Below are 19,424 nucleotides of genomic sequence, written 5' to 3' on the forward strand. Positions count from 1 at the left end.
ACTATGTTCTTCATCTCACATTGCTGCAGTCCTTACATATGGGTAGAATCCCAAAGCAGAGGTAAGGGAGGATGGCAAAACTATAAGGAATTAGGAGCTGCCAACATGCCTTGCAAAATTGCAGTTGCAAATCCAGCCCTAGATTTAGAGTAAAGTGGAAGGTGGTAATGCTTAGAGAAAGTATGCACTGAACTCCAAGTAGCTGCTTCCAAAATATCTTTAGTAGCCACCCCTTAAAAGGCTGTAGAAGTGGCAGTAGCCCTAGTGGAATGAGGCCTAATCCCAGCTGGAATCTCCTTACCATGATGGGAATAACAGAAGGCAATACAAAACCCAATCCACTTAGAAATAGTTTGTTTTGACACAGGTTTGCCCTGAGAACCCAAAGCAAAAGAAACAAACAACTGCTGAGACTGCCTGAACCCTTTAGTTCTGTTCAAATAATATCGCAACTGTCTGTGTATATCCAAAGTGTGCAAAATCCTTTCCCTTTATTTTGGGGTTTGCATAAAAAGTAGGCAAATGAATAGTTTGGTTTAAAGCCACACTAGAAACCACTTTAGGCATAAAAGAAGGGTTAGTGCAAAGACACCCTGTCCTTGTGGAAAATTAAGAAAGGCTCAACTGCCATAAGGGCCTGTAATTCAGAAACCCTTCTCGCAGAGGTAATGGCCAACAAAAAAGCAGTCTTCCAAGATAAATATTTCAACTCTGCCGATGCTGCAGGCTCAAAAGGTTGTAGAGTGAGTTTCTCCAACACAAAATTGAGATCCCAAGCAGGAGTAGGAGCTCTACGTGGGGTCTTATATTTTTGCCCCTCTAAGGAACTGCTTAAACAAAGGCTGAGAAAATAATGGTGGGTCACAGTCATAGTGAGCAGAAATTGCTGCAGCATGAACCTTTATAGAGGAGAAGGACAAACCCTTGTCCAATAACTCAGTAAGGTATTGAAGCAACACTTAAATTAGGTTTGGAAACATCAAAATCCTTTGCAGTACTCCAAAATAAAAATCTCCTCCATTTATCTGCGTAAACTTTCCTTGTACTAGGCCTTCTGGCCTCCAAAATAACATTCAAAACTTGTTGTGGAAGCTGAGACCCTCCAGGGTTTAAAACAGAATATGCCAGGCTGTCAGATGTAGAGAATGAAGTTTGACATTGAGTAAATGACTGTTCTCCTGAGACAGCAGGTGAGGAATCGAAGGCAAAAGGCCATGGAGGCTCCTGTACCAGACTTCTCAGTAATGGGTACCAGTGCTGTCGAGGCCAATCTGGAGCTATTAAAATCATGTTTGGCTTGTCCTGTCTGACCTTCAGCATTACCTTTGGGAGGAGAGGCAGAGGTGGAAAGGCATACACGTGAAGATTGATCCAATTGAATGAGAGAGCATCCACTTTCCAAGCCGAGGGATGAAACCTTTTTGTGCAAAACTTTGGCAGCTGGTAATTCAGTGGAGAAGCGAACAGATCTAGGTCTGGAGTTCCCCATAACACTGTCAATCTCTGAAATACATGAGGATCCAATTTCCACTCGTGGGGATCCATAATTTGTCTGCTCAACACATCTGCTAAGGAGTTCTGTGCTCCTGGCAGAAACCTTGCCTGAAGATTTAGCTGTAAACTGAGAGCAGTCTCCCACAAAATCATTGCTTGTCTGCATAGAGGATAAGAATGCGTTCCCCCTTGCTTGTTGATGTACCACATGACAGTTGTGTTGTCTGTTTGAATCAACACCTGCCCTGGAAGAAGTAAATCCTTGAAAGCTATCAATGCAAATTGGACTGCTAACATCTCCTTCAAGTTGATATGTAGATGTTGAAGTCTGGCAGGCCACGTGTCTTGTATCCATTTTCCATTTAGATGAGCTCCCCAAGCTTTGTCTGAGGCATCTGTCGTTAAAATCTGACTCGCCTCTGGCCGGGTCACAGAGAGTCCCTTGTTTAGGTGACATTCCTGAGCCCACCACAAAAATTCCTTTTGAATGCAAGGTATTATTTGAATGACAGTGTCCAAATCTTGGCAGTGCTGTGTCCATACATTCTTGAGATACCATTGTAGCTTCCTCATATGCAGTTTGGCATTGGGAAGTACCAGAATACAAGATGCCATGAACCCCAAGGCTTGAAGGACTGTCCTTGCAGTCAGCCTGGACTGATGAGACAACTGATGGAAGTAAAGAGAAAGATTCTTTTGTTTGTCCGGGGTCAAAAGGCCATCTGGGATGCTGTATTCAGTCTCACACCCAGAAAGCACATGTCCTGAGAGGGTACTAGACTGGACTTTATTTCGTTCACAGAATACCCCAGGCATCTTAACACTGCCATCACATACTGTAAATGATGAAGAAGTTCGTCCTTTCCTTGGGCCAGTATCAGGCAATCGTCCAAATAAGGATAAATCTGTATTCCTCTTAGCCTGAAAAAGCTACCACTGGAGCCAGAACCTTCATGAACACTCTGGGCAGTAGATAAGCCAAAGGGCAATGCAGAGAACTGATAATGTGAAGTCCCAGCCCGAAAACGCAGATACTTCCTGCAACTGGGCCTGATAGGAACATGAAGGTAAGCCTCCTTGAGATCCAGGGTCACCATCCAGTGATCTTTGCCCAGCAGAGGTAAAAGCTGTTGTAACGTTAACATTTTGAACTTGGGAATGTCCAGATATGTGTTGAGGATGGATAAATCCAAAATTGGTCTCCACGTGTTTCCTTTCTTTGGTACTAGAAACAGGCGAGAATAAAATCCTAGGCCCACTTCTGGCAGAGGAACCGGTTGTATGGCCCCTATTTGAAGTAGTAGAGAAATTTGTTTGAGCCTCTAGTCTTTGCTGAGGAGGAACGTCCGGCATGCCTTTGAAAGGAGGCAAGGTATGGAAATAAAACTTGTAACCCTGGTGTATGATATCCAATACCCATTTGTCTTGGGTAACCAACATCCAATTTTCCTTGAAGAGTGCTAACCTTCCTCCCAAAGGTGCTGCCAGGCAAGAAGGATCTGGCAGCTGAAAAAGTAGGTCATTGGGCCTGTTTACGAAAGGACTGGCCCCTGCCCTCACCGAAGATTGTGCAGGGAACTCCCTGTTCTAGGCCTGAAAGAACTCTGAGCTCTGCCCCTATCACGTCTAGATCTACCCCTAGACTGAGAATCATAAGAAGGATACGTCCACCCCTTAGCAGGCCAATTCCTACTAAACTGGAGGCTGAACTTGCAAAAAATCTTTAACAGTCTGCATAGACTTAGCCTTGTCTTCCATTTTCTTCAAGACTGACTCCACAGGTGAACCAAACAACACATCAGACTGCAAAGGAGCATCCAAAATCCTTGTCTTAACATGGTCAGATAAATTCTGATCCTTCAACCAGGCATGCCTGCGAAGAACTGAGCCAGTGGCAGCCACCCTAGACGAGGCCTGCACAGCATCAAAACCACACTGTAAAGAATGCTTACCCACCTGTTCAGAGACATGCACCAAATCTTGCAATTCTTTACACTCAATGCCTTCCGCCAAAGCATCCACCTTAGACTTCAACTGAGAAAGAAGAAAGTTTTGATATTTCAACATATGAAACTGGCAATTCAAAGCCCTCATAGCTAAGGTAGAAGATGTATAGACCTTTTTTCCCCATCTATCCAAAGCTCTGGCTTCTTTATCTAAAGGAACCGGATTTTTTACAATAGAGGCCTTGACACCCTTAGGCCCTTGACTAATAGTTTCTGGGTCCGCCCTAGGACTCTTATAAAGATATTTGTGAGCCTCAGGCACCCTGTAATACCTATCCGGCTTAACAGGAGCAGGCGGCAGAGAATCAGGATTAAGTGAAGCCTCTGCAAACACATCTTCCACAACATCCAGAACAGGGGGTATAGCCAAAGGCCTATGCTGGGGTAACAGCAAAAACTCCCTAAGCCTTTTCCTAGAATCAGAGAAGTCCTGACCTTCCCACTTAAAATGTTCCCTCATAGAATGAAGTGTCTCTGAAAAAGAAAAATCCTCTGGAGGAGAAGCAGAAGGAGTGGAATCTTCTGCATCAGAATCAGAATAAGGAGAGTACTCCTGCAAGTCTTCAGCCGAAGACTCTGAAACATCCGAAGCCTGTTCAAAACTCCCCAACTCTGGCTCCACCCTAGGCCTCTTATCAGGAGGGGGCATAGAACCTCTAATCAGAGTAATCAAATCTTCTGCCATTTTAAGCATGTGCTTCTTAGGCACAGACCCTGCTGAACTAGGAGAGACCCCAACAGGAGCTAAAAATGGCCTGCCTCTGGGAGAAGCCTTGGAAACCGAAGGAGAAGGCCTAACCACCCTAGGAAGGGAGGGGAGTACAGTAACTTGAGAAGCCCCTTCGGCCTGACCTGCCTCCTGAGAGACTACCTCCTGCAAAATCAAAGTCTCCCCCTGAGACTCCAGAGAAGTCTCCGTCGGAACCACCGGTTCCACTGAAGCCTCTAAAGAACCGGCGTCCGGAACGGACGACTCATCTTGCCTGGGTTTAACTGCTTTGTCTTTGTGCTTCTTTGCAGAAGCGGGCGCCGGAGAATCCGACGGCATATTATAATTGCACCGCTTCCCAAAGACCAGCCTAGCACAATCTAACCTTCGCTTAATAGTGCGTTTATTGAACCTAGCACAAAAGCGACACCCAACAACATCGTGCTCAGGCCCCAAACAAGGAATACACAAAGAATGATAATCCCTATGCGGTATCTGTTTCCCACAAGAAATACAGTTATTCACTTTTTCTGACATCCGGTAAAATACTGAGGCAAGAAAAAAACAAAATAATCCCCAACGGGGTACTTAGCCAACTTGGATTCGGTCTGAAACTCCGAATTCGAAAAATTTCAGAACGCCGAACGGCACTTGCAACGCTGCTTCTGCATCGGACCATGCGGCAAAAAAGACTGAGGAAATGACGTCGGTCATGCGCTTTTGTACCCTGACGTCTTGATGTCAGTTTTAAGCGCCTTGACCGACATCAGCCTAATACTTTGGTATTCGGGCCGACCGAGGACAGTGGACTACCCCCATATGTAAGGACTGCAGCAATGTGAGATGAAGAACATCCAATTCTTAGAAGGCCAATGCCTACTAAATCTGGGATGCTGTGCTTGCAGGAAATCTTTAACAGTTTACACAGATTTAGCTTTTTCCTCCATCTTTTTAAGTACTTCTTCTGCTTTGTTGCCAAACAGGCGGTCTTGGTTTAAGGGAGCATCCAGTAATTTAGCTCTAACATGATCTGGTAAAGTTTGCTCCTTAAGCCAAGCATGCCTTCTAAGTACAGACCCACTGACAGCAGCCCTACAAGATGCCTCTAAGTAATCAAAACCACACTGCAAAGTATGTTTACCAACTTGTTCAGCAGAATGCATTAAATCTTGTAATTCTTTATTTTCAGCACAGTCGGGAATCAACCTAATTTTCTGTTTAAGTAATCCAATAATATGCTGCTGCTACTTTAACATATGAAACTGGCAGTTTAAGGCCCTAATGGCCAAAGTAGCAGAAGTGTATACCTTCTTACCCCATCTGTCCAGGGTCCTGGAATCTCTATCAGAGGGGGCAGGGTTTTTGGCAGTAGTAGCCTTAATGCCTTTGGGTCCCTGTGAAATGGTTTCTGGATCCGCAGTAGGATTCTTAAAGAGGAACATGTGAGAGTCAGGTACTCTGTAATACCTGTCATTTCCTGGGAGCCGGAGGTATAGTGTCTGGGGCCAGGCTAGATTCCATGAAGGCATCTACAATGTCCAGTACAGGAGGGATAGTTAAAGGCCTGTGTTGAGGTAGGAGTAAGAATTCCCTAAGCCTCTTTTTGGAGTCAGAGTAATCCTGGCTTTCCCAGCAGAAATGCTCCCTAAGAGTATGCAAAGTTTCACCAAATGAGAAATCTTCTGGAGGGGAAGCAGAGGGAATTGAGTCCTCTGCATCAGAATCCTCATAAGTAGATAAGGGCAAATCCTGGTCACCAGAAGAAACAGAAATGTCAGAATCCTGATCCGAAGAATCAGAAGGAAAATCAGTTCTAGGTCTCTTAGAGGAAGAAGGGTGGCTTCCCCTGATTAGAGTAATAAGTTCTTCAGCCATTCTAATCATTTGTTTTTTAGGCATAGGGGCCTGACCATGCAGTCTGAGCATCGGTTTTCTAGGTGTGGATAGAGTTTTAGGCCTTGAAGAAGAAGATGGCGTTGGTTTGATATGCAAGTCAGTAGGCCTGAATACATCCTCAGTAGCTGCTGCCTGCACAGCGGCTCTGGACCCATCCAAGGTAGAGACATCTGCATGTTCCATAGTCGAAGAAGCATCTTGCGGCATACCGGACTCCGAATGGGTCTCAGTAGAGGCCTGCAAATCTGAAGTAGCGGGTATCAGGGGCTGCGAAAGCGCCTCACTGAGTACTGGCGAACTGGCGACTAGCTTAACGGAAGCGTTGACAGCAGCTTTGGACCTATGCGGTCTGTTTCTGTCTTTATCTTTACATTTTTTCGGAATGTCGGTAGTAGGGTGGCTTACCGAAGCCATTTCTGGATAATTGAACAGAGTACTAACATAGTTAGATGCGAAAATGAACCGACAAATAGTTTGAGGGTTGAATAAGGCACAAAACCGACAGCGAGGGATGTCGTGGTCTGGGCCTAAGCAAGGAATGCAGTACGAATGAAAATCTTTATGAGATATTTGCTTTCCACAAGAAATACAATTGTTAACTTTTACTGACATCAGTTTAAAGCAAGAAAAAAGATCCCCAATGGGGTACTTAGCTTTTTCGAAGACTTCGGATCTGAAACTCGAAAACGAAAATTTCAGGAGTCGGTCGACTGGCACTTGCGAACTGTTTCTGCTTCGGGCACCACACGGCAAGAAAGACTGATGTAATGGCGTCAGCTGCATGCTTTACACTCCTGACTACCTGATGTAATGGAAGATGAGACAGCAACTGCAACCGACGCAGGCCCAAGACGTTGATAATCAGGCCGACTGAGGGCTACCTGCAAGCAGATAACCCCAATGTAATGACTGCAACAGTGAAACACGAAGAACATCTGCACTACGACATTGATACAGCTGATTGCTTAGGTGGCAAATGAGATCTGAGGGCAGAGTGAGCACAGAGGTATCATGGGAAATTTTTCTTAGAGCTCAAGGCAGGAACACTAGCAGTACAGCTGGACTCGACCCAACAAGCAGCTCATATCCCAATAACTGGATTGGACAGACTGACGAAATATGACCCATAATGTAAATGCTGTACAAAAGAAGTTTTCTTACCCAGAATGTCTTGTTGATTACTTAAATCAATCTCAGTACCAACCATTAACATCACTTTGCATTTGTCATATATTAAGAATGAGCAAGTAGATTAAAATATTAAAAAATGCCATAATTTGTATTGTTTTTCAAAACTACTTGCACTTCAACCTCAGCATTACAACTGGAAATGAAATTCAGTGTTAAACAAGGATGCATGGAAAATGCAGACAGACACTTTAAAAGATTGTGTTAAAAATAATGCTACATATTTGGCCACCCTGCCTTCTGGTTATTAACAAGTTTTTATATGTTAGTACATAAAGTTCTGAACAAAGGACATACCTTTTGCTGCAGTAGTAAACACTGTTGTTCCATTTCTTTTCTTTTTGATACTGAATCTAGAGTCATTTGATCTAACTGGGAAAAAAACAGAAATCATTATTACACTAAAACAACACCATGCTATAAAACAAGTAGAAGAATGTAGTGTTTCCTCTAATAGGCATGTTTTCATTTTCCAACTGTGAATCTAAACATTTACTTCCACCACAAGCACGGATTAGCTCCAGTTCAGTGAAAGCAATCCTTTCCCAACTTGGGTTAAATGCCTATTACACCATGACCCCCCCATTAATATTCCAAAACGTGCACGCTGATTGGTCAGCGTTCACGTTGTACATCGACTTATACTAATGGAAAAAGGTCCGGTCGCCCGGACTTTTTCCATTAGTATAAGTCTTTTTTAAAACACTGTCTCGCTATGTTAAAGGAGTTTAACATAGCGAGACAGGTTTAAAAAAAGCAACGGAGATCTCCGTTGCTTTTTTAAAGCTGTCTCACTATGTTAAACTCCTTTAACATAGCAAGACAGTGTGTAAAAAGCAATGGAGATCTTGCTTTCTCCGTTGCTATTTTTTTTAAACCTGTCTCGCTATGTTAAATGGGTTTAACATAGCGAGACAGCTTTAAAATAAGCAATGGAGATCTCCGTTGCTTATTTTAAAGCTGTCTCGCTATGTTAAACCCATTTAACATAGCGAAACAGTAAAAAGCAACGGAGATCTTGCTTTCTCCGTTGCTTTTGCCCACAGCTCTGATGTACTGCGTAGGCATACGCATGCGCAGTACATCAGAACTGCCACAGAATACCAGACAGCTGCGGATGGGCAGCAAGGAGGCATTATACAATGCCATTTTTTAAGAAAAGTAATTATTTATTTCTTAAATAATGTCATTGTATAAAAGAAATAACCCAACTTCTGGGTGTGGGTAATGCTGGATTTACCCACAGTTGGCTTTGTTTGGCCACTCGGGCTTCGCCCTCGTGACCAAACCACGCCAACCATGGGTAAATCCAGCATTACACACACCCAGGCATGGGTTATTGCTATACTATCCATTTAGACCCCTTACTAAGGGTAGCTCTGCGCCTGCAGGTGAACTTATACGGTGCGAGTTTCCTTGCAAACTCATACATTGTTTAACTAGGCAAGACAATGATCTTTAACTCCTGCATGTTTTAGTATCTACAAGCAAAGCAACTTATATATTTGCCAGAAAAACAAGCTTACCTATACCTTATTGTCAGCCACGATGCCTACCTTACCTAAACTACATTCTTTAAATATTGACTCTAATGGCTCACTATTAAAATGACGGCAGTCAAAATGCCGAAGGATGACATGCTGAATTACCAACCCCCCTTTTCCCCATTTTGTACAAGGGGTTAGGGTCTCATATCAAAAGTCATCATCTTTCTCTCTCTATTCAGTGTCACTCTCATGCCTTCTTTGACACTCATGCCTCACTGTTGCAGGTCTTCTCATACACAATCCACCACCTCTTTGCTGGACACCCTTGATTCGTCTTGCCTTCTCCCTGTCTGTCACAAATATTCTTCATTAGTTTGTCTTCTGCTTTTCTGCACATGTGCCAGAACCACCACAATCTGTTCTCTTTGACCTTTTCTGCAAATGGAGTTACTCCGGCTTCTGTTCTTATGTCTTCATTTCTTTGCCTGTCCCACAGTGTGCACACTACCACTCAACTTAGGCACTTCCTCTCCATCACTTCTAACTTACACAACTCCTCTGCCTTTACTGCCCAGGTTTCCATAACATACAGAAGTAATGATTGCACCACTGTTTTGTACACCTTACTTTTCAACTTCTTTGGCATTCATCTGTCATACACTACACCGGATGGGTCTATATCATATGAGCGAATCGCACAAATTGCGAACGCTCATAATATTGAATGTACCAGACTGCAAAGTGCTTTTCTGAGATTGCGATATAGTGAATAATGGGATATTTGCCCTTTTCTCACTGTAGTGTGACCACGGAGTTGGAATATATAATTTCTGGAGTTTTTCTCCTCGGGTCTCTGCTGAAAATGGGCTACTAGCCCAGTTAGACTTTCCCAGTAAACAAACGTAAATAAATAAATAATAAAATAACTTTCAGTAGCTCCCTAAAAGCCCAGAATTGGACCTCACTAAAAACATTACCATTAGAAGATGTTGTAAACTACTTTAATAATGTCTTCCGTGACACCCTAAATACCTTATCCCCCATTTAGTATAAAAGAACAAAAATGAATCAAGCTCCTTGGCTTACAAAACCAATAAAACAAATTCTTTACGGAGACCGAGCCTGGAAAGAATGGCATAAAAACAAAAAACAAGCAAATGAAATTAACTTCAAACAACTTCGAAGCAAAGCCAGGAAATTAATCATATATGACAAAAAATATATTCTTCACAACAATTATCTAATTAAAGAAATAACCCCAAAAAAGTCTGGAAAATAGTCTCTTCTCTCCTTATTCCTGGGACCACACAAAATTCATCACCATCTCCTGATAAAGACCCACAACAAACAGCCAACATTTTAACTCTCACTTTAGTGGCAGCATTCTTAAACTTGTCAAAGAACCCCCACCAGTAACAAACAACCCCCCGAACAATAAGATAAGCACTTCAAGTTCATGAGAACCCTAGCTTACATCACTCACTACACAAAGAAAACACCAACAATACCCCAGCAACTCTAATATTCTCCCTAAAACCAGTGCCCACACCTCCAGTATTTAAATTAACGAAACTAAGACCATGCTCCCTATCCGCCGATAATCTCCCCTCCGAATACTTGAAACTTGGTGCCGATGCAATAGCCTACCTCATCAGTATTCTAATTAAATGATCCATCTCAGAATCCACAATCTTTCAAATATGGAAGAAATCTATTATACCTCATTGCATAAAGGTGAAAATACTAATGATTTAACTATCAGCCTATTTCCATACTCTCCCATTATCTAAAATATTGAAAAAGTTTGTATACACTCGACTACTACAACACCTCTCTGGCAATAATCTCCTTGCCCCTACCCAACATGGCTTTAGTCTTCCACACAGTACTACTACAACCTTACTTTCTTTCACAGATACCGTGAACAAAGTTCTGGACTCTACAATAGTAGTCTTATTACACCTATCCAAAACTTTCGACACAGTATCACATACTAAACTACTACAACAGCTAGCAATATTAGGATCTCCGAACATACCCTTATCTGGTTCGCCAACTACCTGAACAACAGACAACAATCAATCAGACAGCAAAACAATAATAAAGAACAAAGTAAAGTCCAGTGATCAGAAATGCTATGTAGGTAGTGGTAAGTAGCAAACTTGTTTACTGGGATACACATTGGAATATCTTTTTTGTACACTGTTTTACTACTGTAAACATTATTTTTATGCAAAAAATTTGATGTGTAACTGGAACTTTTCTCCCCTGGCCTCCACTGAAAATGGGTTTCTGAGTCAGTGGACTTTCCTGGTAATAAATAATAACATTGGCTTATGCTTACTCTCCCAATCATCTTGGGTACACTTCTCTCTCCACACTGCTATGAGCACCTTCAGGAACCATTTGTTCCCCATCTCACTCACCCTCTTCATCACATCTGCTGTGACCTCATCTGAGCCTGCAGCAGTTTCCCCAAAGAACAGTTTAGGCTCCAGGAGAGCATCCATCAACTTAGTTTTAATATCATCAGGTAGAGGTTGAAGCCTAAGCCAAGAATACCTTCTCATAACTGAACTAAAAACAGCGGCCCTAGAAGAGGCATCCGCCGCATCATGACTACATTTAATAGAATGACTAACGACTTGAGAAGAAGTCCTTAGCAAGGAAAAAATAAAAGTTTTACCCTCAAAGTCTAGAAAATTAGAAATAAATTGACAGGCTTGAGAAAGAGGAGCCAACACATACCTAGACACATGGGTCAGATAATTAATAGCCCTAAAAGCTAGGGTAGCAGAAGTATAAACTTTTTTGTGCAGCCTATCCATAGCTCTGCTGTCCTTATCAGACGGCAATAAATTGGCCGAAGAAAGCAACTGAGATGGCTTATCAGAAGCTACAGACAGTACCAAAGGGTCAGCAGCAGAACAATCCTCAGGAACCCTGCAAAGCTTATCAAGCTTCTTGAGAGCAGGGGGGAAGAGAATCAGGTGACTAAGAGGCACTGGAGAAAGCATTCAGTAACACAGCCAAGACAGGAAAAACAGCTGTAGGTTTAGGAGAGTCCAACTGCAACAACTCATAGTATCTATTACTGATATCAGAGACCTGAGTACAATCCCACTTAAAAAAAAATCATCATCCTAGAGAGAGTCTCCCCAAAGGAAATATCCTCAAAAGGAACATCAGGACTAATAGATTCTTCCTCCTCTGAACCATAGTCCAAAGGAGAAGGAATAAGTTAGGGATTCAATAGCAGAATCTGACTCATCCTCAGAAGAATCCTGGTCTTTAGGCCTTTTAAGAGGTGTACAGGACCAAGAAGGAGCAGGAACTGAAACCCCATGAGGAAGTTTTAAGGACATTAAGTCAGAAAACAACCGCTGAGTAAAAGCCTGCCACTCATTTTGTGGCACCCTAAAAGCAGAATAAATGTGTTTCATTTTTTGTTTCTTTTTTAAGGGAACATCCTGAGAAGGTTCAGATTCCAGGATGACAGTCGAGAACCATAGCAGGAATTCTCCAACTAGAAACCGAGGAACTCCCCTCGGCCCCTCAGAAAAAAAAATTAACAGTGGTTCCTTCTGAACGTCTGAGATGGATGCTTGCAAAGCCTCTTCAGACCTGCTGCCAGCCAGATCCTCAGTGGCCCCAACATGGTCACAGCACAGCTGGGTGAGCCTCCGGGGTTCATAACGACCTCAGGAGAAATACCTGGCAGAGGCTGGACAGTGGAAGATCCCTGTCGTATCTTTTTCACCTTATTCTTCCCGAACGGCTGACCCTCGGGGCAGGTGATTCCTTCCATAGTATCTTTAGAGAGTAGCCTAAGAAGCTGGTTCTCAAGATTAAAAGGAAAGTCTACTGTGAAGGGTTTTCGGAACAAACACCTGATAACTACAGCAAGATGTGTGGTCATAAGAAGCACCTAAGCAAAAAATACACTTATTGCGGCAGTCTCTATGGGTAATCTGTCTCCCACACTGATATTTGCCCTTCCTTGATGACATTAACCTCAAGGAACACAAAAAACAAGGAAAAACTAAATCCCCAACGAGGCACAGGTGTAGGAAGCCCCTAGAGAATGAAAATGCATTCAACTGGCAGAAAAAGGACGCAGGTAAACAGAACAGACGGTGTAAAAGATACATTCAGACTGGCAGCAAAGAAGTTCTGGTTTTGGTAAGCCTGAATGTCAACTTTACACCCTAGGGTGCATAAGATGACATTTAGCATACCTTTTAAATTCAGAAGTCTTTGGAGGAATGACTGGATATCAGGCTTCCACAGCAGGGAATTCCATACAGTTAAGAATACTGCAGCAGTGACTGTAAGGACATCAGCCAGTTACTTACTTACTTATGAAGGAAGACGTAAAGGGTAAGCAGTTGTTGAACACACAACAATGAACCTCTGTGTATTTTGTCTCACTTGTCTTGTCAGGATGTAATAGACGAACCAGCGTGGGTTATGTTCAAGCAACTTTATTATGTACAAACACATCAGGAAATGAGTTAAATAAACTTAGATAACCTTATAAACAAACTGACTTTCTCATTCATGTTCACTCTCTGGCTGCACTCTCAAAATGGCACTGAAGCTAGCACATGCCTGATATTTATATGGACGTTCATGCCTTAGAAATGCTTCTTGAAGGTACCACATACACATATATTCTACACTCTGGATGGATATGACTAAGGGAAAAGTTCTCTTTCAGTTGCTCTCTTCATAGGTCTGGCTTACGCCACCCAAGAAAGTTAATTTCATGTGCCCCTGTTGAGCCGAGCCACAGAAATGATCCCTGGGGTGTATTTCCTATTTCCCATTCACTCATCAAGATTTTTCTTGAAGAGTGCAAATGAGGAACTTTGCTCGACACAGATGGGTAGCTTGTTCCAGAGTATAGGAAGTTTCTGGGACAGGAATCTATTCTTCCAGCATGTCCGGTTTATTGTGGTGACAAGGCTTAGGTCCCTAGAGCTTGTAGTTCAGAGGGATTGGGATTTCTTAAGGTGTAGCATGTCCAAAAGCTCTGGGTTTAACATAGCTTTAAATGTTAGGCAGAGTTCTCCTCGGAGTAGGCGATATGCTACAGAGTAAAGCTGGAGTTTTTTGCGACTGTCAGTGTAGGGCATCTGTTTGAGGCCAGTAATCCTCTGTGAGGTACTTCTGTGGCCCTTTCCAGCTGCTGCAGATGTCTTGTGAGGTACATTCCAAAAGGGGCATTGTACTCTATAATGGATCTAATGAGTGCCAAGTAGAGGGGAAAAATTACCTCTTTTTTTTTCCTGGATAAGAACCCTTTTGTGATGAAGTGTGCCATATAGAAGGATTTCCTGACTACTGTGGTGATGTGATTATCAAAGGAGAGACTACTGTCCACCTAGGTCCCAAGGTCTCTTATCACACATTCGGCATTAAATAGAGTGCCATTTATGTGGTAGTTCATGGGTACATGTTTTTTTCCAAAGGGGATGACAATGCACTTTTTGGCATTGAGCTTGAGGCCATGCCTCTCACACCAGTCATCTGTCTCAGTGAGGCCCTTCTGTAGAATGTCCACATCATTTGGGGACTCTACTATGGCTCCTAGTTTGCAGTCACCTTCGAACTTCGTTAGCCAGAGGCCTTCTGTGTTAGCCTGTACTTCAAGGAAGTAGATACCAAAAAGGAGAGGTCTCAGGACTGAACCCTGTGGTACTCCACTTGTCACTGGTCAGATTTGGAGTCTGCAACTTTTACATTGTGGGTTCTGTCAGTGAGCCAGTTAGCAACCCATCTTGTGACATAGGGATTTATAGCTAGTTTAGTGAGTTTAGCTATAATTCCAGAAGGGGGGATGGTGTCGAAAGCTTTGGCAAGGTCAAGATAGGCTGTGTGAACCACCTTACCCTCTTCTACGGCTTTGGTGACTGCCTCAAAGAAGTCGATCACATTCAGAAGGCATGATCTGCCTTTCACAAACCCGAACTGGATGGGGTCCAGAGTTTGGAGGTTACCAATGTCTTTGTTTATGAGTTCCTCTGTTTTCTGCAAAAAAAAAAAAAAAAAAAAAAAATTAAATCTTGTTTTCCCGCCTTACTGAACTAGAATAGTCCAGTCTTCAGAGTTTGCTGATCTCTGGGCTTTGGCTTGGTTCCTGTGCTATTCAGTATCCTTATTTGGATAAAGGGAAGCTTCTTTGTTCACCAGTGGGAGTGGGGAGCACTGAGCAGCCTATTTGTCCCTAGAGCAGTGGTTCCAGCCAGAAACTTGTAGTCTACTGGCCATTTTGGGTCAATTCCTAGCTCTTTTCAACCCCCTGCTATAAAGCCCGCTTTAGCGCGCTTTTGCATGATTTAGCGCGGAGTTGCCCATAGAGCACCATTGGGCAGCGCCGGTTAAACAAGGTTAAACTATTTCTGGCTCTGTAAAGTCTGCTCTTCAATTTTTCCCTTAGAACTTCTTTACTTGCAATCTAAACAGTCTATTCTCTATCTCAAAAGCTCTGTTCAAGAGAAATCTTGACGAGTGGATGGGAGATCGTAGGTTTACCCCGGGAATCATCTCTGTGTCACTGCTGGACAGAGGCACAGCAAACTAATGGGTATAGTATTCTCATCTTAAGGGGTGGTGAAAGCCACACACACTCTGGCTAGGCTTATAAATGCCCTAGGGCAGATAGCCTAGTATGAACCTATGAACCTATGATGATATGTTCCATGGCCTTGCAGACCAGACTCGTCAGGCTAATAGGGTGAGAGTTCCCAGGATCAGTGGTGGCTCCCCCTTTGTGAAGTGGGATAACTGTTGCTGTGTGCCATTCAGTGGGCACAAAGCCTGACATGAGACTATGATTGAACATGGTGGTTAGGTGGGGAGCCAGTTTGTTCTGAAGTTCGTGTAAAACGCAGTCTGGGATGTTGTCTGGTCCCATGGATGCTGTGTTTTTGGTTTTAGAGAGTACAGTTTTTACCTGCATAGATGCGATTACAGGGACTCTGCATTCTTCCTGTAGAGATATGGGCCCTTTGGGGGGGGGGGGTAGGGTACAGTTAGCAATGAACCTATCTGACATGATGTTGGCAATATCAGTTTGTTCTGTAATTTTCATGGCGTTGTGCTGTTCCTCAGAGCAGATCTGGGTGCTGTCATTGAGATTCTTGACACAGTTACAGAATGCTTTGTGGTTGCCCTTAAAATCAGTGGCGATTTTGTTTTCATAGCTAGCTTTGGAGGATCTTATAAGGGATCTCAGCTTCTTACTGAGGCTGACCAGGCAGCTCCTCTACTTATGGGATTTTACTCTCTTTTGCAACAGTTTCTTCCTTCTGTTGCAGAATTTGTTTATGGCAGGGGAACACCAGATTGGATTTCTTTTTTTGGAGGATAGCGTCTTGGTTCTGTTTGGGATAGCACGATCCATGCTCTCATGTTAGTGCTCATAGTGTGTATTTCTGTAGAGCAGATCTTGGTGCTGTCATTGAGATTCTTGACACAGTTATAGAATGCTTTGTGGTTGCCCTTAAAATCAGTGGCAATTTTGTTTTCATAGCTAGCTTTGGAGGATCTTATAAGGGATCTCAGCTTCTTACTGAGGCTGACCAGGCAGCTCCTCCACTTATGGGATTTTACTCTCTTTTGCAAGAGTTTCTTCCTTCTGTTGTAGAATTTGTTTATGGCAGGGGACCACCAGATTGGATTTAATTTTTTGGAGGATAGCGTCTTGGTTCTGTTTGGGATAGCACGATCCATGCACTCATGTTAGTGCTTATAGTGTGTATTTCTGTAGGATTCAGCAGTCATTACTGTATTGTCCATCTGCATGGGTGTCATGAAGTTCACCACTTCTGTCTTGGCTTAGGAGAAATTTTTTACAGTGGTTTCCTTAATGGTGGGTGGGGGCAGGATGCGGATATCTAGGGTGATTAACTTATGGTCGGATCTGACCAACGAGGAGTTGATTTCAGGTGTGGAACACCGGTCACTCAATTTTGCAATGACTAGGTCTAGGATATTGTTGCCCCTGGTGGGGGTGTGGATAACTTGATCCAGGGCATTGGAAATTATGAATTCCAGAAAGCGTTGAGTGAAGGAGTTGGTACACGAGTAGTTTTCCCAGTTAATGGTGGAGTAGTTGAAATCGCCATTTAACTACAAATATTCCTCTTTAGAAGTAACAGCCACAAAAGAACTGTCAGACACTCAAATTGCAGTCTTTGTCAGAAGCAGTCACTGCAGGTGTAAATATGTGAATAGCAGCTCTGGGGTGCTCATGACTAGCATAGGCCTAGTTTACACTTAAAAAAAAATAATATCCCAGAGCTGTAGGTTGTCAAAATTAAATCTGCAGAAAACTGTCAAATGCAAATTACTGCAATGTCTACACACACACACACAGTGGAAGTTTAACTTTCCACTTCTTACTACCTTTACTTCATGGCCCTACTCTCTTACTTTTAATCCCAGTTACTGCATTCTTCTTTAATAGTCCTCCATTGTCTCATACAGCTACTATATCCTAATTTTTTTCTATTATTATTCTTTCATGCCTTTAATAATTAGCCTTTACATTTCCTCAGACTGTTGGCTTCTGTATTCTTCCCACCTTGTACTTCATTTTAAAGCATTTTCCTTTTCACAGTAAGTCTGCTGTTCACTGAACATCAGATTACATTACTGCCCAAAGTGTACTCTCAAGTTTAAAGTAACTATTAGAAAGTTTACTCTACACCTGCATGTTTCAAATGAACTGTTTCCCTTTTATTTGTCCTTACAAATACATGAAAATTTAACTACCTTGCTGTATGATCATATCTTTATTTTGCGATTAAATCTGCTTTATTTATACTTTGCACAGCTCAAGAACACTGAAAGTCTATTCAGCTGGTTATCAAAAAACATTACTGAATATGAAATTATTCATGATGTGCTACCTGTGTAGACAGCTTCTTCATGATGGGTTCCAGGTCCTTCAGCAGATCATATCCCTGATGATAGAATGCATATTGCATGTGATAGTATGACATCATCTGAAACAAAGCAAGAACAGTTGTAAAAATAAGTTTAAATGAACAAGTAGTCTGTAAGTCGCATGTCAAAAATCAGACAAGATCCATGCTTGACAGAGCGTAGAAAATAATCCTGGTGAAACATACACTGGAAAGCATGAAGTCCTAGCTGCAATGTTGATTATCTATGTTCGATTAGTCGCATGGGCAACAAAGGTGTCAGGATGGGAGTGATGGGCTTTCACTGGCTCACCCACCCTGGGGGAGAAGAACTGGCTCTGGTTCCCCATATGGAAAGTACCTAGCAGGAGCACTGGATGTTGCACCCAAGGGAGTAAACTTGCCAAAGACACACTACTTGTGGTGTACACTGCTCCATAGGAGTGGACAGGCTGCTCAACTTGATCTAAAAGCTGTCCTGCTACCTACCAGATGACTCTCCTCAGAGGAGGAACCAACACTCTGACTGTGCTCCATGGGTGGGGCTGAATGGGTCATAGGTCTCTTGCCTGTCCCTCACCCCTGATGGTGAGAATCAGAAGACTGGGTGAAGGTAGAGAAAAGTACAGTTTTGTACCTACCATAAATGTAGATGTCCGAACTGGATAGCATCTGCAGTCATAACAAGTGGGTTGTCCTGTCGTCAGGCAGCCCTGCAGTCGGCCGGATTCCAAAGTCCGGGTCCGGCTTCGGCTGATGTCGCACTCCACCCGACGTCATCTCTGTTGGTCTTCGGGTATAAAAGCATCAGCCGACGCCATTTTCCTCAGTGTTTCTTGCCCCAGATGCCAGTAGCCCTCTTGCAGGCTAAAATTTGGATAGATGCCAATGTTTCCAAATAGATAGAGGTAAACACAACAATAAGCATATATGTACATATATACAAACAAATACACCATAAAAGACTCCCCAAGAGCTAGCTATTAGGAGGGTAAACACCCTAGGAGTACCACAGAGGGAAGGAGGGAGGGTAATCCTGACTGCAGATGCTATCCAGTTCGGACATCTACATTTATGGTAGGTACAAAACTGTACTATGTCCTTCATGGATGCATCTGCAGTCATAACAAGTGGGTAGAATACCATAGCCAACTAGGGAGGAGGATAAAAGTAGATTATGGTGTGTTTAGGATCCCTTGCAGTACAGCAGTGGCAAACCCTGCTCGGGATCTGGAATATAGAGGCAAATTATAATGCTTGGCAAATGTATGCACGGAGGTCCAAGTAGCCGCCTCAATAATGTCTTTGGTTGCCACTCCTCGTAAGAAGGCTGTGGTAGTGGCTGTTGCCCTTGTAGAATGAGGTCTTATGTTCTGTGGAATTGGTTTTCCATGGAAGGAGTAACAGTATCGTATGCAATTTCCTATCCATTTGGAGATTGTCTGTTTGGAAATAGCTTTTCCTTCCCTTCCTGTTGCATAGGCTACAAAAAGTTGGTCAGTCTTTCTGCTATTTTTGTTCTGTCCAAGTAGTAGCGTAGCTGTCTATGTACATCCAAGGTATGCAGTATTCTTTCCCTCTGTTTTGTGGGTTGGGAAAGAAGGTAGGTAGGTGGATTGCCTGGTTTAAAGACACTCTGGATACCACCTTGGGCATAAATGTAGGATTAGTCCTCATGGACACTCTATCTTGGTGGAAGATTAGGAAGGGT

The 19,424-nt window shown here is 42.9% G+C and overlaps 1 protein-coding gene across 1 annotated transcript in view; it reads right to left on the bottom strand.

Moving 5' to 3' along the window:
- The window catches only part of LOC122793960 (arf-GAP with coiled-coil, ANK repeat and PH domain-containing protein 2-like), a 930,687-nt gene that overhangs the window by 775,361 nt on the left and 135,902 nt on the right, over nucleotides 1-19,424 (bottom strand). The window contains exons 3-4 of the mRNA XM_044062015.1: nucleotides 17,699-17,794; nucleotides 7,591-7,665 (exon numbers count right to left, since the gene is read on the bottom strand). Coding sequence (XP_043917950.1) covers nucleotides 7,591-7,665; nucleotides 17,699-17,794 — 171 coding nt within the window. The remainder of the gene's footprint in view (nucleotides 1-7,590; nucleotides 7,666-17,698; nucleotides 17,795-19,424) is intronic.

The sequence above is a fragment of the Protopterus annectens genome, chromosome 2.part1 (assembly GCF_019279795.1).
Source record: "Protopterus annectens isolate FY-2018-M chromosome 2.part1, PAN1.0, whole genome shotgun sequence".
NCBI lineage: Eukaryota > Metazoa > Chordata > Ceratodontiformes > Protopteridae > Protopterus > Protopterus annectens.